At 39.4% G+C, this 17,003-nt stretch overlaps 1 protein-coding gene across 1 annotated transcript in view; it reads right to left on the reverse strand.

Annotated features, from left to right (window-relative positions):
• Nucleotides 1–819: 819 nt before the first annotated feature.
• Nucleotides 820–17,003, reverse strand: part of LOC108798533 (G-protein coupled receptor family C group 5 member C-like) — a 44,840-nt gene continuing 28,656 nt past the window's right edge. The window contains exons 3-4 of the mRNA XM_018570297.1: nt 6,151–6,215; nt 820–1,331 (exon numbers count right to left, since the gene is read on the reverse strand). Coding sequence (XP_018425799.1) covers nt 1,257–1,331; nt 6,151–6,215 — 140 coding nt within the window. The 3' untranslated portion in view covers nt 820–1,256. The remainder of the gene's footprint in view (nt 1,332–6,150; nt 6,216–17,003) is intronic.

The following is a 17,003-nucleotide window of genomic DNA, read 5'->3' on the forward strand; positions in this document are numbered from 1 at the left end:
GGTATATGCATGCAGTATGTAGAGAGGGGAAGACTTAGAACCTCTATCCAGTTTTCATTGTTGTCTTAGTCACCATAGATTTCACTTTTTTTTCCAAAAGTCCCAGTCATTAGTGATCACCAGCTAGTCAATAGTGCTGACAGAGCCTCTGTTATCAATTCACATATTGAGGATGCTCGTATCAGTAAGATACCTGAAATTAGTACTTGCTGCTGATGATCTTGGCATAGTAATATGTTATGCCTGTTCTAAGTAACAGAGCAGTGTGCTGTCTTGTGTCAGAGGCTTTCTGTATCACACAGCCTGCACTGTTCCCACCTAGCTAGCAGATACCATATGAAGGAGTCCAGCTTTCTACGTACATGCAGCTTCCAAAGCCCTGATTGGACCCACGAAACGTGTGGGCTTTTTACAACATTAATCTCTATTATTAAAAAAAAAAACAGAGTACTATTGTGGGCTATAAGACCAGTGGTGTGGCCCTTTCATTACTCTGTTCATCAAAGCAAAAACATATGGCACAGGTTTAACTCTACTCTATTAAAAAATATTTTTATTGCCATCCCTGTCCCTGTTGCAGAAATTTTTATACACTTCCTATTTTGGTTATCATTGTCACTGGAACAGTAAGTAAGTAAACATTTCTCCAGTGGGGACACAGCAATTAAAATCTGACAGAGATTCTAACCCTTTCCCAATATAGATCTGACTGTACTCTTCTTCCACTGGTCTGTGGGTTTGACACTTGTAAAAGTCTTCTAGAGATTTAATTGCTTTCCACAATTAAATGAATGCAGCTGTCTATGCAAGATTTGAATACTGATTTTCTTTGGTTCAATGATATACACAGTACTGGTATGACTTTTTCTTTACTCTTTAACACAACACCTAAGTGCCAGAATAACTGACCAATAAAGCACAGATGTTTCCTACTCACTGCACTACAAGTAAACATTTGTCCGTTTGAATTGTTAACAGGTTTGTTAATTAAGGCTCCGGGGAGCTGTCTGGCAAGTAGGAAACATAGTAAATCAGACCAAGAATGATTAAATTATAATGCAGCCTCTTTAAATATTCATAGCACTGGAAAAGAAGAATTGCTGAGATGACTTAAGATACAATTTGTTTTGTCTGCTTCTCTTAGGGTTATATCAGACCCTTGACACCGACACGTCTTGTTCTGAACTTTGCCCAATTGAACTTTAACATGGTCTTCTTGTCAGGTCGGAGCTGTGCACTGTCAATGTGTCTGAGATTTAAAGATGGTATCGCCAAGGTTCCATTGAGATCCGTGGTAGATGTACAGGTATTTGATTCACACTATCCACTTCCTAAAATCAGAATGATAAAGGATGTTGAAATGTATCAGCTCGCAACAAGGATTTAATTATAAAAAGCTTTGAATGGTAAAAACGATTCTCAAAATGGTACAGAATTAGGGTATACTCCAGACATAACTAATAATTAAGTCTTCAAGTGAACACTCTTCCAATCCTAGTTGTAGTGCACTAGTCTACCTATTTCTGCTAAATAGGTAGACTAGTGTCTAAAAGATTTGTGGCAACGAGTTCCAGACCCTAACCGCGCGAACTGAGAAGAATCCCCTTCGCCCCTTGTGTTTGAATTTTTTTTCTACCAGTTTCAGGTGGTGTCCTCTAGTCTTTGTTACGGAATTAATCGTAAAGAGTTTGTTGCTAATGTTGCTATGACTATGGAACATTTTGTACATGAAAATCATGTCCCCCTTAATCTCCTTAGTTCCAGCGTGAACATATTTAAATTTAGTAACCGTGTCTAAGTACCTTGGGTTGCAGGTTATCCGGACCCACTGCTTTGTTTGCATTGAGCATTTTAAGTCTTTGTTGTATCCCGGTTTCCGTCAACCACTGGGGTATTGGATCACAAGTGGCCTGTTCAATAACTAGACATGTGCGATTCGTTTCGTTACGAATCGAAATTCGTACGAATTTTCCTGAAATTCCGAATTTCAGAGCATCCGAAATCCGAATGGCAGTTTCCGAATTATATCCGAAATACGAAATTCCGTTAACGAATTTCGGATCCGAATTTCTTTGAAACAGGAACTAATATTACCCCTGTAAATGAGGTTGAACAACATGACAAGATTTTTTTTTAATCCGAGATACGGATCCGCTGCTGCTGATGCATTACAATACACAGTTACACACACAGGCAGGAAATACGAAATTCCGTTGACGTATTTTCGTTCCATTACGAACATTCTTATATTAAAGTTAAGAAGCAAAGTACATTTATATTGGAGTTGAAGATATTTTTTTTTAAATCCAAAATCTGAAATTCGGATACGGAATCTGTTAACGGCATTCGTATTTCATTTTGGTTGACCAATCAGAGGTTCTCTTCTGCTGCTGAGAGTTGCATTACAAATACAGGCAGGAAATACGAAATTCCGTTGACGTATTTTCGTTCCGTTACGAACATTCGTTTTATATTGAAGTTAAAACGCAAAGTACATTTATATTGGAGTTGAAGATATTTTTTTTTTAAATCCAAAATCTGAAATTCGGATACGGAATCTGTTAACGGCATTCGTATTTCATTTTGGTTGACCAATCAGAGGTTCTCTTCTGCTGCTGAGAGTTGCATTACAAATACAGGCAGGAAATACGAAATTCCGTTGACGTATTTTCGTTCCGTTACGAACATTCGTTTTATATTGAAGTTAAAAAGCAAAAGTACATTTATATTGGACTTGAAGGTATTTTTTTTTTTAAATTCGAAATTCGGATACGGAATCCGTTAACGGAATTCGTATTTCGTTTTGGTTGACCAATCAGAGGTTCTCTTCTGCTGCTGAGAGTTGCATTACAAATACAGGCAGGAAATACGAAATTCCGTTGACGTATTTTCGTTCCGTTACGAACATTCGTTTTATATTGAAGTTAAAAAGCAAAAGTACATTTATATTGGACTTGAAGGTATTTTTTTTTTTAAATTCGAAATTCGGATACGGAATCCGTTAACGGAATTCGTATTTCGGATAAAAAAACAAACTACCACTCCAATATTAACATAACGAATGTTCGTACAGTTACGAAAATATAACCGCCACTAACGAAAATTCGTATTTCGTACGAATCCGAATCGAGTTCAGTTACGAATTACGAAATACGAAATATTCCGAAACGAAACAGAACAAATTGTTTGATGGCGCACAAGTCTATCAATAACTTGTTTGTTAAATTAAATAATTTAAATTAGATTAAGATAAATAAATTATACTGAATTATACTACCGACCTCTGTATAATTATACTGCCGCCCTGGGTTAAATTATGGTTCACAAGTGGTACGTTCAATAACTTGTTTGTTAAACTAAATTTAATTTATACCACCACCCAGGAAGAAGTTACAACTGGCCTGGTTAAACTTCAATTGTTTAAACGCCAATTTTTTAACGCCACTTAGCTCCCAGGCAATTTGTTCCCAAGCCCTGTGTGAGCAAGCTCAAAATGAGTGATGCACTAGTTTATAATACACCTGCTCAATGAGAGACACCTGAGCTCAATTAACCCCTCCCCCTAACAAGAGCACTGCAACCTGAGGAAAAAAAAAAAGGTAATTTATTTTTCACTTGTGACATTTCAATAAAGTTTCAATTAAAAAAAAGGTAAACAGGGCGATACACCAGAATCAGTGCATCGGCACTGTGACTGCTACCGCACACCAGCGGCTGTGCATTGTAGCACAGTCGCTGGTGTAAATGCAGCCCATAAAAGCATTTTATGTTTCGTAATTAGGCAAACCTTAATTACTGATTTACTTTGTTTATTAATTTAATAAGTTTACTAGGGCTGTGCAAATTAACGATTAATTTCTCGATTAATCTTTTTGATCGATTAAAATAACGTGCTGGATTAGTGTGATCCTAGTTCATTTTATTACTTCATTGCTGCGCTGTATGTGTATAGACCAATGTAGTTGGATCTGTATGTGCGTTATAATTAATCAAAATTAATCGATTAAAAAAAAATTCGATTAATCGAACACGAAAATTTTAATCAGTAACAGTCCTAAAGTTTACAATATGAAAATTCTACAGGGTCCTTACTGGGACTCTCATGAGCATGATTAGATGGAAGCAAACCAGCCAATAAGGTAATTATGTAAACTACTGGTGTTTGATAAGTTGCCTGCACATAGCTGTCTAAACTCTTACTACATCCCAGGATCCCCTTGAACGGTCCTGGTTTACAGAAAGGCTGAGCTTAGACATGGCTCCAATGTCAAATATAACGCATCATATGCAAAGATGAATTTAAATGAATGGATTGCCTTTACGCAATGCACGGTAATGTGTGGCTTAGTGCGCATTAATGTGCCTGCATTTATGCACAGTGTGAATCCACGGTGCTCATGGAAACTATGGTGTTTATCTACAGGAGAGAATGGTGTATATATACTGTCTGTCCATAGTTGTTCAATAATATACTTCCTTTATAGAGAACCACAATACACCTCAAAACTTGCACTTGGCAAACATTTGTAACCATTGCATAAAAAAATTACAGTAAGCATCTGACTGGTTCCAAAGGCAAGGCACTTCTCTTTGCTCTAATTTTTATATGTAAGTCTAGTTCTTCCATAGATATCAGACAGGCATTTGATAGGTAAATGAAAGTATGTGAGCAGATATATTCTGCAAGAGATAAATAATAGCAATTTAGGACAGGTTATCTAACCTTGACAGGAATCCATCCCATACCTACACCTTTAATGGCAATAGGAGGGTGGATGGCCTACAGTGATACCATAAAAAGACAAGAGAACAAAAGAAAAAACAAAAAGAAAAACACCGGATGTTTTTTGTTTTTGCACAACGTAGTTATTGCACATTAGACCTTAGTAAATTACAAGTTCTATAACCTTAGGTGTGCCTTAGGTGACCTGATCAGTCACTTAGTGCCTCAACAGTGGCTTTGTGGGGGGGTTAATTTCTTTCTTTAGTTTAGTGTTTGTGGTATCACTGGGAAACCACAGAATTATACATACTAACATCAGTATGAAACAACTTTATTTTATGTTGCTACATACTACTACTAATTTAGATGGCTAGGGCTTAGAAACGTTGACATATATTTTTTAGGACCCAGAAGTGGTAAAGTTATGGGCTGCATTACAGTGTTGCTATGATTGTAAGATGATTCTAATAGTGACAGCAATTGATGGTGCCATGCACTACCACAATAGAGGAATAGTCACCAACACTCGACTGAAGATCAAAGAAGAATGTGTGTTTATTCTTCAAAGATATAGAAAATGTTACCAGCACACCTATGATTTGTGTCAACAATCCATCTTCTTTATTGATGCAGACTGTCAAATAACAGCATTTCGGGAGGGTCCCCTTCATCAGGTTTTAATATGATAAAGGGGACCGTGCGTGGCCCCGAAACATTGTTACTTGACAGTCTGCATCAATAAAGAAGATGTATTGTTGACACAAGTCATAGGTGTGCTTGTAACGTTTTTTATATATCTGAAGATACATGGCACCATCAGTGCTTACTATAGTGCCCTCCTTTGTACATAGGGCTTTCCTGTAAGGAGTTTTGGGGCTCCAGAGGGCCCCTTTCTCAAGGCGATACAGTGACCACATCAGTCAAGTGCTGGTGACTCTACTACAATTGTTTAGGGCCCATTTGTACCAACACATTGTGCTGAGGTGCATTGCAAACAAATCATGTGCACTGCATTTCTCTATTTAAGTCAACTGACCGGCATTCTAAAATATTGCTGTGTAATTGCATGGCTGCCCACATTCATTCATACAAACATTGTTTCAGGTATTGCTGATGTAATAAAACTAAGCTGTGTTGTCCAAGATCAAAGGTTGTTGCTGAACCATGCTGTTTTTGACATTTCCTGTAGGAGGCACCGTTCTATTACTTTCTAACAAAGAATGAGTATCATAGGTCCTGGCAATTTGCTGTCACTATCTTCTTTACATCCTCAAATTCAAAACTTTGACAGCTGTAATCTTGTTTTGATGTGTGTGTATTGTATCAGAGGTTTATTCACATCATTAAGCACAATTTATGAGCAGGTTAATAGCACAGAGTAATAGTTTAATAAGTACTATTTAATGGTCTTACGAGGCTGTACTTACCGCAGGATGTAACGGCAGAGTGGGATAGAGACCAGTGTAGTTACTGTATGGAGAAACCGGCTTGTCTGTAAAAAACAGATGCAAACATATTAAAAAAGTAAAAACAAACTTATTAACTTCCTAAAATATTATAATGGCGCATCCTCATCTGATCAGATGGAGCTTAGAAATGTTTGCATGCTGTGTTGGGAAAAGTATATTATTAATTGCATATTTTAGAATCCTTTGAATATTGTTGTTATGCATAATTAGTGTAAGAAAGCCCTTATGAGAACTTTTTTTTTTTTCCAAATGTTTTAGTTAACAAGTTAAATCCATCGAGATACAAACAGTTTTATGTAAAAAAAAAATGATTAAGGCATAATGAAAAGAAAAAGGATATGACAACATATACAAGTATATGGTTTCTTAAGAGACTGAACAAGAACTTTAAGATATATTGGTGAATTAATTATGTAATTAAGTTGAGTAATATTTGGTGGAGTTTTCTTTTCTTTTTTTCATTTTCCTTCTCCGTGAACATATATGGGATTTGGGGGAACATATATTGGATTTGACAGATAAGATGGGAAAAGCAGGGGTGCCCGAGGAGAAGGGGAACGAGAGGGGGACGAAAGAACATAGAAAAGAGAACAGGGGTGATCAGAGACAAGAGAAGAGAGAGTGACAGATTAGCATAAGTTGTTTGTGACAAATTACCATGTCAGTTAGGGTTTGCTGAACATAGCAATTCCTACTCGTATTTTATTAAAGAGAACTTTGGGGTAAGTGTTTTCCCCCATAGTTCTCTTAAGGGTCACGGGGGGGACATATCCTAACCTCCTCCCGTGACCCAAAGCTCAGTATATCGCGAGCTGCAGCTCACGGTATACTGAGACCACCATAACCGGGACGGATCCCGACAATGCTGTCAAGATCCACCCAGCTGCTGGAATGACAGCTGGCTCTGCCTATCTAGAGGCAGAGCCAGCTGTACCCGCCCCCTCCCCTATCCGTTCCTCCAGTCAGCACTGGAGGATCGGAGCGGGGAGGGGGGGAATCCCTGACAGTCACCTCTCTTTGCAGGGAGATGATTGAGAAGTGAGCAAGCGACGGTATGCGTTCGCTCACTTCCCGATCTATTGAGCCGATGTGTGACAGTTTCATTGTCAAAAGTCGGCTCGAACTATGAAAGATGAGTGATTTTCACTCACCTCATAGTTCTCCTTTAAGTATTATTTGATATTCAGTAATCAGTAATGACCAAAGCATGCAGAGAAGAAAACGTGTAACAGAAATGAGAAAGTAGGAAAAGAGGGACAAAACAAGCTAATAGAAAAGCTAAGAATAGATATCCCCCAATAAAACCAAGTTTGAGTGAAAAGGTCAGACCTGTTGTAGAGGGCTGATGTGAGGTCCTCAATATTCTTGATTTCATTTACTCTGTTAAACCATTGAACTATAGTCGGGGATTGTGTTGCTTCCAGGTGGTAGGGACACACGCCCAAACTGCATTCAGTAAATGTTTCAATAGTGATTTATAATATATCTTTCTGGACGTTGGAGTATGTTCAGGAGGACGGCTACTGGATTGTTCATCAAGTCAAAACCAGTGAGTTCCTTAATTATACCGAGGACCTGTTTCCACAAGGGCTTGTTCAATGGGCACTCCCAAAAAACATGGAATAAGGTTCCCGTAGAGGATAGGCAGTGCCAACAGATATCAGAGTAATCTGGGGGGAAACATTGAGGACAGAAGGGGTCCTATACCAGCGGGTATTCTTGATATTTATTACTAATTGATGCTTTGTGAGCAAAAAATAGAATCTGATTGATGTAAATTCATTTCCTAAGTCTTGTTTCCAATTTTTTAAAGAAAGGTAGATCTGAGTCAGAAGAATCACGGAGAATAAATTGATAGGCCTTGGAGAGGGTACCCCTAACTATGCCTTGACCTGAACACAAAATCTCAAAAGGATAATGTGTCCTTGAGAATAGCCGTGGGTTAGGTTGGGACTGTAGAAAGTGAGAAAGCTGTAATCGTCGCCATTGATCCAAACATTTTACTTAGAATTCAGAGTGCAGGATAGTGATGTCTTTCCAAGAGCTTGACCTTAATAAATGGAGATAGTGAGTCCTTCAGACTTCTTAAAATAAATTTTGAAATTTGAGAGGAAGTTGTATAATTGTACATCTTCCATTAGATTGTGTAAAGAAGTACGTGGTTTGGTTATATAGAACAGAAGGTCGTCAGCATAGGCTGCAACCTTATGTAGACGATTTCCCACCTGTAAGCCCGTGATATCAGGGTTATTCCCAATTTGCTGGAGAAAAGGCTCAAGAGTGAGGATAAAGATAAGGGGGGAAGAGGGCATCCCTGATGGGTGCCATTAGTAATAGAAAAGGAGCGAGAATGATGACCATTAATTCTAACTGTTGCCGATGGTTTAGAGTAAAGAGCTTCAATCCAAGCTTGGAACTGTTGGGGAATGTTAATGTGGAACAAGATCCTATCTAGGAAGTCCCTTACCACCCTGTCAAATGCTTTTTCAGCGTCCGTAGACAGGGTCAACATGGGAGTTCCCGAAGTCCTAGCTCTATGAATGAGATCAATGGTACGGATAGTGTTATCCCTGGCTTCTCTATGGTAGACAAATCTGGTTTGATCTGGATAAATATTCCGATGTAGTATAGGACTTCTTAGAGCTAGGATTTTGACAAATAGTTTGAGGTCATTGTTTAGTAAATAAATTGGCCTATAGCTAGAGCAGCAAAGGAGGTCTTTACCAGATTTCAGGATAACTGATATAGGACCTGAGAGGAGCTCAGGAAGAAGGGTATATCCTTTAGTTAGGGTGTTAAATGCTGACAGAAAGTGAGAAAATAATTGTTGGAGGAATTTTTCATAATAGGCGAGACCAGGTGTTTTTCCTGTAAGGGAATCAGAAATTGAAAAAGGATAGTTCCTCAGGACTAATAGGAGAAGATAATGTAATTTGTTCATCACCATTTAAGGAGGAGAGTTTGGAGGCTTGAAGATATGAGTTAATAGCGTCCAATCTGGATCTAGGAGGTGGGTCGGAATTTGAAGAATGTAAGTTGTACAGGTTAGAGTAAAAGGAGCGAAACGTCTCCGCAATTTCTGTATAAGCAAATATTTTTTTCCTGGATGAGGTGTTAATTGCTGGGACATAATTCTGAGCTCTTTGATTTCGAAAAGTGTTGGCCAAGGACTTACTGCAGTTATTGCAAAATTCATAGAAAATGTGTCTACATTTCATGATTTTGTGTTTGGCTTAGTAAAGGGATTGTGATCAGAGCTGTTCCAGTATCGCGATTAGTTCTTGGATTACTGATTTAGAATGAGAGCCTTTATGAGCTAGTTCCAGATATTTAATTTTTGCAAGTAAATCGTAGGATTTTGCTAACCCAGCAACCTTGGCCCTGTAGCCGTGTTCAATAAGGATGCCTCTAATGTAACTTTTGTGGGCGGCCCAGGCTATTATCGGATTCTCAACACTATCAATATTATTTAGAAAATACAACTCGAGTTCTCTAATCAGGTCTGCTTGAATAACAGGGTCTTGAAGTAGAGTTTCATTAAGTCTCCAAGTAGTAGATTTTAATGGTAGAAGGGAAGGACTAAAGGAAAGGTAGACAGGTGCATGGTCAGAAAGCACTATTAGACCTATATTAGCCCCAGAGACTATGGGAAGAGCACTATGCGAGATTAGGAAAAAAATCTATGCGAGAGTAGGTATCATGAGCCGCCGAGTAGTAGGTATAGTCTCTACCTTGGACATTACACTCCAAATATGTAAGAGTTGGAATTTATGAAGAATCTTTTGATTTTGGTACGTGCATAAAAATAAGTGAGAGGGACCCCTAGAGGAGTCATGTAAGGGTTCAAGTGTAAAATTAAAGTCACCGCCTATGATTAGCGTTCCTTCTGCAAACCCCTCCAGTCTATCCATTAGAGATTCAAGAAAGGTAACCTGGTTAGAGTTAGGAAAGTATAAATTTGCCAATGTGAATGTCTGAGAACCAATACGACCTTTCAAAAATAGGTATCTGCCGGAGGGATCGGTTTTCTGATCAAGGAGTTGGCAATGTAGAGATTTAGAGAAGAGGATACTTACTCCCCTATTATTAGATGAAGGAGATGGTGCAAGGTATATTGTTGGATAATAATGTTTGCAGAATGTGGGTGTCTCATCAGTAAGGATTGAGTTGCCACTAGAGGGGGTTACAACGTTAAACTATACACAATTTGTATAGAAAGTTAGTTTCATGAAGTAGAAATGTATACAGGGCTGTGTAATTTCTACTAGAGTTGGGCTCAAACATCACTGGTGTGTGTGTTGGCTGAACACACAAACTATCAGGGCATTCCCTGGGCTGTTCACCCACTGAACGCCCCACAAGGCAATGCGCCTTGTGAAGCTCTAACTGGCTAAAAGCTTGCACCCGGCCACAGGTCAGGTGCAAGACCTTGCCCAATCAGGGTACAGAGAACTATGAGAGCCATGATGGGCAAAGTCATCATGACTCTGCCCAATCATGGCTCGCCGGTTACAACTGTAAACAGTTGGGCGGAGCTGGCTGACGCTTTTAGCTCCGCCCAATTGTTTATAAGTTGCCAACATCTGTCAAAATGCCATTCTGCAGCAGGTATTCATTGCAGCGAAGGACAGCGGTCGTCTTTTTAAAACATTTCTATTTATTTTTTATTTCTTTGTGTCGTCGTCATGGACAACGCTTGACCCTGGATTATGGCGATGGACCATTTTTTTTTTTTAATAAAGGACTTGTCAAAAATCCTTTGTTGTGTTTTTTTTTTCAAATAAATTATTTTGGATGAAAATCTGGTGTTATTTAATCTTTTATTTAACCCTTTTGTGAATGGGTAGGGGTACAAGTACCCCATACTCATTCGCAAGGGGGGGCACATCTGGGTGCCCCCCTACCCGCACCCCCACAAAGGAGCATAGGAGAAAAGAGCATGGAGCTCACTGTGTTACCATAAGTTAAAAAAAATATTACCTTTGCGAACTATAAGATGAAAAGGGTGGCCATATTTGTATGTCAGGCCATGTGTCAAAGGGAGTCTAGCAGCGGTTTCAGTACATGTCTCATCTGTAAAGTCTTACGAGAAACATCAGGGAAGAGATGGATCAATGGCCAATTGAGTAAAAAGGAGATCTTGTGCCAAGCCTTTTGAAGAATTTCTTCCTTTACTATGTATGAATGTAGTCGACATAAGACATCTCTGGGTTGAGTGGTATCTGATTCCTGGGACCAAGGGATCTGTGTACCCAGTCTATGGTGTGTGTTCAATATGCTGGTAACCGTAAGGCGGAGGTCTGTAGGAGCGATAGCTTCAGGAATCCCTTTGATCCTAATATTCTGTCTCCTGCTGCGGTTCTCTAGATCATCAATCAGAAGGTAGAATTGTGAAATAGGTGTTTGAGCTGCGGAGTGGGAGCATTCTAATTTGGCGACCTTGTGGTGTAGGGTTGCGCTATCTTGTTCCACCGTGGAGACCCTGAGTTCAACCTCAGAGACTTTTTGCTGAATCTGAGAAATGTCCCATTGCAGGGCCGATTCCACTCTGTTAGTAAATGATTCAAAATCCTCTCAGGGAAGGTAGAGATCTAATCAGGGACCATAAAGCCTTTTCTCCAAGTGCTAGCACGTCAGGAGGTAAGTGAAGGGTCTTATTCTCCTCTTTTCCTTGTGTCTGGTCTTTTATAGGAGATACTGAAGGATTGGATGATTTATTTATTGCTGCGTATGCAGGATGATGAGCAGTTTGCAGACTAGGGGTGTGGCCTTGATCACCATCCTCAGAGTCAGTTAATTGAATGTGAGATGGAGGATGAGGTAAGTCTGGAGATATTTCATTGACAGGTAAAGAGGGGGGCAGGTAGAAGTCTCCCACGTCAGTTGAATAAAAATTGTGAGCCGATTCTGTAATCCCTGCCTCTGCATAGTCTGTGTGGATGTGTGTGTTGCAGCCATGGTCACGGGTGCCATATTGTGTCCTGAAGCAGTAGTGCAGGCTGTAGAGCTTTTTAAAAAAAAATAACGATCCAAAGTGGGGTAGGAATGTTTTGAAGAGGTCCTTTCCTGTTTTCTCTTTGAGGGCCTCATCCGAGTGGTGAAGAGAGAGGGTAAAGCTGCCGGTATATATTTATTCTTTATATGAAGTCCGGGAGCTCAGCAATTTAGCTGCTGCTCATGTCCATGCTGAACCACACCCCTCATGAGAACATTTTGACACAGTTGGTAATCTCAATGTGTACTGCAATATGTGGAGCTAAGAATCTAGGGAAAAAACACAAACAAGGGGCGCCTTTCCTGGTGCAGACAAATTTATTAAGATCAGGATCAAAGGTAGATAAAAAAACATACTCACAAAATTCAGCATGATAATAATATAAAAAGTTACAGGTCAGGCTATCCATGCCTGCTATAATAGGCCTCCCTGGTGGTCTTGTCGGATTTTTATGAATCTTTGGGATGTGATAGAAATATGGAATATAAGGGTGTGGAGCTAGAAGGAATCTATATTCAGACTTCTGAAGGATCCCTGAGGCATATGCTTGTTTGAGAAGTAATCCCAACTGGTTTTTGTAAGTCACAGTTGGGTTACCTGCTAGTTTCTCATAGGTGGAGGAGTCTGACAGTAGCCTGTGGGCCTCTGAAGTGTAATCTATTTTGTCTAGAATGACCAACCCTCCACCTTTGTCCGCCTGTTTAATAACTATATTGGCTCCACCTCTATAGTCATGGATGACACTCTATACACATTCCTAGCAGCTGCGGTCTGAGCCGATTTTGTTCCTGCACACCTGCCAATTGGCTAGTTGCCACTATATTTAGCACATGGGATGGAGGTGGTCGGTATCTGATGAAGGGGGCATGACCCCGGAAACACGTCATCACACAGTCTCCTCTGCTGACACATAGACACGACTGTGCAGCTTTCATAGACTTTCTGTTGGGTCCATGGACTTACTTTTTATATTATTATCATGCTGAATTTTGTGAGTATGTTTTTTATCTACCTTTGATCCTGATCTTAATAAATTTGTCTGCACCAGGAAAGGCGCCCCTTGTTTGTGTTTTTTTCCTAGATTTTGCGGTCTCCCTGGCTGGTTTGGGGGCAGCATCCTGCAGACCTTTCTACACACGTGCTTTTTATTATTAATATATTTTTTAACAGACTTGTTTCTGACTACACTTGTGCTTATATTGGTCCATACTGGCTGAGTAGTCCTTTTTGGCGCTTTTCTGTGTTCATATCGGAGCTAAGAATCTGTTTATTGTAATAAAGGTGTTTATGGGGATGTCTGTGTTTGTGATGCATTTGTGTGTGACTGCATGCAGGGGGTGTATAAAATTACATAACTATCTGGCAACCATTATTTGTAAAACATTTAAATAAAAGCAGCCTACACAAGAAGGTGTCTTTGCTCTTTTGCCAAGCTACGGCCTCTGGCAGAATCTCCACGATCGACACTTCTGGGTGTGTTGGATGCCTGGGCCACTGCTTTGAGTTGTGGTTTCATCCGCTGGTCCCTGTGTTGCTACAGTAGTCAGTAGTTCCTTATGGGCTGGTGGATGGGACCACAGAGCAACAGGGATGTAGACTCCATGAATTAATGCTGGGGCAGGTAAGTATAATCAACTTTCTTTTGCATGCTGCTTTTTATTTTATGTTTTTATTTAAGCCGAGAGTCATTTTAAGGCTAGATACTATAGAATAACCAATAAGATTTATTTTCTATTGACTCCAAGGCTGCCATAGGGAAGAAACATTATAATGTGGATAAGGCAGGGGTGGACAAATCCCAGGAATCAGGTAGCCAATGCTCCCTAAAAATGATAACTGGTGCCCAACTGTTGAGGTTTTCTCTAGCTGTCGTCAAGAGCTGGCTCCTAAAAAAAATCAACCAAACTCCTGGATTGGACAGACTTCTCTCCTGAATTCCATATTAATTTATCCACCCCTGGAATTAGAAAATGTAATTTGAGGTAGAAGACTTCATATGCTGGCAAAACAGCTGTTTCCCTGACCTTTACCTGAGGGATGTTCATCCACAGATTTAACAGAATGTTGCCCTGCTAGGACAAGGGTTGTTAGTTCAGGAGCGGTGGATTGGAGGGATTCAGAATAAAACTACACTTGTCCTTAAAGCCATTATCATAAGGAAATGGTGTGGACCAGTTTATAATGCTTCTCCCCAATATCAATGTTGACACTGCAACAAGCTACAGCCTTTCTCTCTATGACTTCCCAATTATGCCAACGGCAGATTATTTTCAGAACACACTCTTTGCCAGGGAGCCACTGTCCAGTGACACTGAGTACTGTCTAGGAACATGTGTTACTAGTTTCCAGGCTTTTAATCATTACAACTATTAAAAATAATTTGTTTATAGTTGATAATCAAACACATATGCTTGGCAAATCCAACTGTTTCTTTTATTTCCTTGGTTGCACCTGTTAGAAAATAGAGAACATATGCATATATATGAGTGTGTGTGGGTGGGTGTGTGTGTGTGCACAGAATTATATCATAGGCATCTAGATGGTTAATATGTATACATAAATGCTGCACAACAGAATATGTCCTGATTAACAAACCAAATGGGTTAAAGAAAAAACATGTCTTGGTATATCTACACCTGTAAAAGAATACACATCCTGTGCGGATTTATTAAATACAGTTAATGTAATTTGTATCGATCATTTCCGAAGCATAACTAATATTATTCATGTTGAATAGAGTTAAAATGAATCAATGATGAGCTCTGTGCATGCACTCAGATAATTCACATTCTGCCTTTACTGTCAGCTTAATATGTAAAGTTGTGAAATGCTGGAGAAAAGGGTTTGTGTAATGTGTAATTAATAGACTTGTGTATTAGTTTTACCGAAATTCTGATGCATCCAAATTTCCGAATGAAGAAAGTAATGAATTTGAACGTATCTGAATTTTTGATTAAATAACGAAAATTCGGATGGATGTAAATTTTGTCCGAATGTCTGATGTGTTGTTAAATATGAAAATCTAGAAAAAAAACAGTGTAGGGTCCCCCCCCACAAATTTATACCTGACCCTTTAGGTCTGGTAGGAGATTTAGGGTGGAATTTGGAGGTAACCCCACACTGGTTTTTTTTGTTCATGTTTAACAACATATAAACTCCATCCAAATAGATTTGAATAGATACGAATTTCAAAAACGAAAAGTTTGGATTGATCCAAATCATGAATACAGAATATCAAACGGATCAGAATTTCAGAAAGCAAAGAAAAAAATCCAAATTAAAACGAAATGACATTTTGAGCTATGCACATGTCTAGTAATTAATAATTTTCTTACTATGCAACATACTGAGAAGGGCGGACCATATTCTTTCTGGTAATATTACCTGGTCACATGTTGTTTGGATTAGTTTGCTACTAACAACATGCATTAAATTTGATAAAATGGATTTGACATCACATACATAAAATTAGTTCCCATATCCTTGAAGAAAAGTAATGATTTTTCCTCCCAAAATCTAAAATAGCTGTCAGGATAAGATTCAGAATCTTAGCCTTAAAGTGAAAGCCAGGGAAAAAAATACAGGGAGGTAGGCATTTTTGGCAAAAGAGACAAGCAAAGTCCCCCAGAAATGTTTTTAAATTTTTTCTGTGTGTATACACTGTATGACGCATGCGCTGCACAGTGTACACACTCAACCAATTCACAGTATCTCTAAGATGCTGTGAATGGGCTGGGTGCCGTGGGGAATGTCAATCCAGTTGCTGGCAGCGGGCCCCTCTAAACATGTTCCTGGCAGATATAGCCACCTGGACTCTGTCTACATTTTAAAGCTGAGCTGACAGTCGGCTTTACACTGGAAGCGATTCTGGTGGCTGAGCTGCCCCCAGATTGCTTCCAGGGGCCGGTGCAGTGTGTGTCCCCTGACACCCCCGCCTTGCTTCCTGGGCTCTGCTGCCCCTCCTCCATCATGTCGGGTGCTGGCGGGAAGCAGATTGGCATACGGACATTCTCTCTGGGACTGGAAGTGCCGCTGATTGCATCACTTACTGGTCCCTCAGCTGACATTGCTCGGCTGCAGAAGCTGGGCAATAAACTATTGGAGTGCAATCTGCCCTCCAATAGCTTATTTGAAGTGCAAATGTGACATTAGGAGTCTAATTGACCTTTTCACCATTAGTATGCTATCACAAATTGGGCTTGTAAGCCCCCTTATGTGACAGCAATTTAGTAAAGTAAGGGCACCAGAGTGAGAGCAATAATTATAGGACCAATATTCAAGGATATGTCTAAACTGATTACCTGTAGGGGCTTTTGAAGGATTGCCTAAGGACAGTGTGGGGTACCGCATTTTGTCGCCGTTTCACAGATGCACGCAATTTAAACCTGGGCCTGTTGGGTATTTATTTACTCGTTGTAACCTCATCTTTTATATTTTACAAAATGTGACGTAACAATTTGCAACTGCCACCATTTTATTCTACAGAGGTCTTTGCTTTCAGAAATTATATAATGTTTGGGGGTTTTAAGTAATTTTCAGGTCTACAATGTGGATTATAAATGTGGGCAAAAAATACAGAAAAGGCCTTGGTAGTGAAAGGGTTAAGGGACTTATGCTGTGTTTTCTACTTTTAAATCAGAATGATCAAATGTTAATGTAATTTTTTGGTCAATTTTAAATATTTCATATGCAAAAACTATATTTTATTACTAACCAGAAAGTTGGGCATTAGTCTTTTCTGAGTTGATCAAAAAGTCTGTTTTCTTGGGGGTTCAATAGCTGAAGCTTCCGTTAGACAAATTGCTGAGTAAACCAG

Source organism: Nanorana parkeri, unplaced genomic scaffold, assembly GCF_000935625.1.
Source record: "Nanorana parkeri isolate BGI_ZX_2015 unplaced genomic scaffold, ASM93562v1 scaffold1499, whole genome shotgun sequence".
Classification (NCBI taxonomy): domain Eukaryota; kingdom Metazoa; phylum Chordata; class Amphibia; order Anura; family Dicroglossidae; genus Nanorana; species Nanorana parkeri.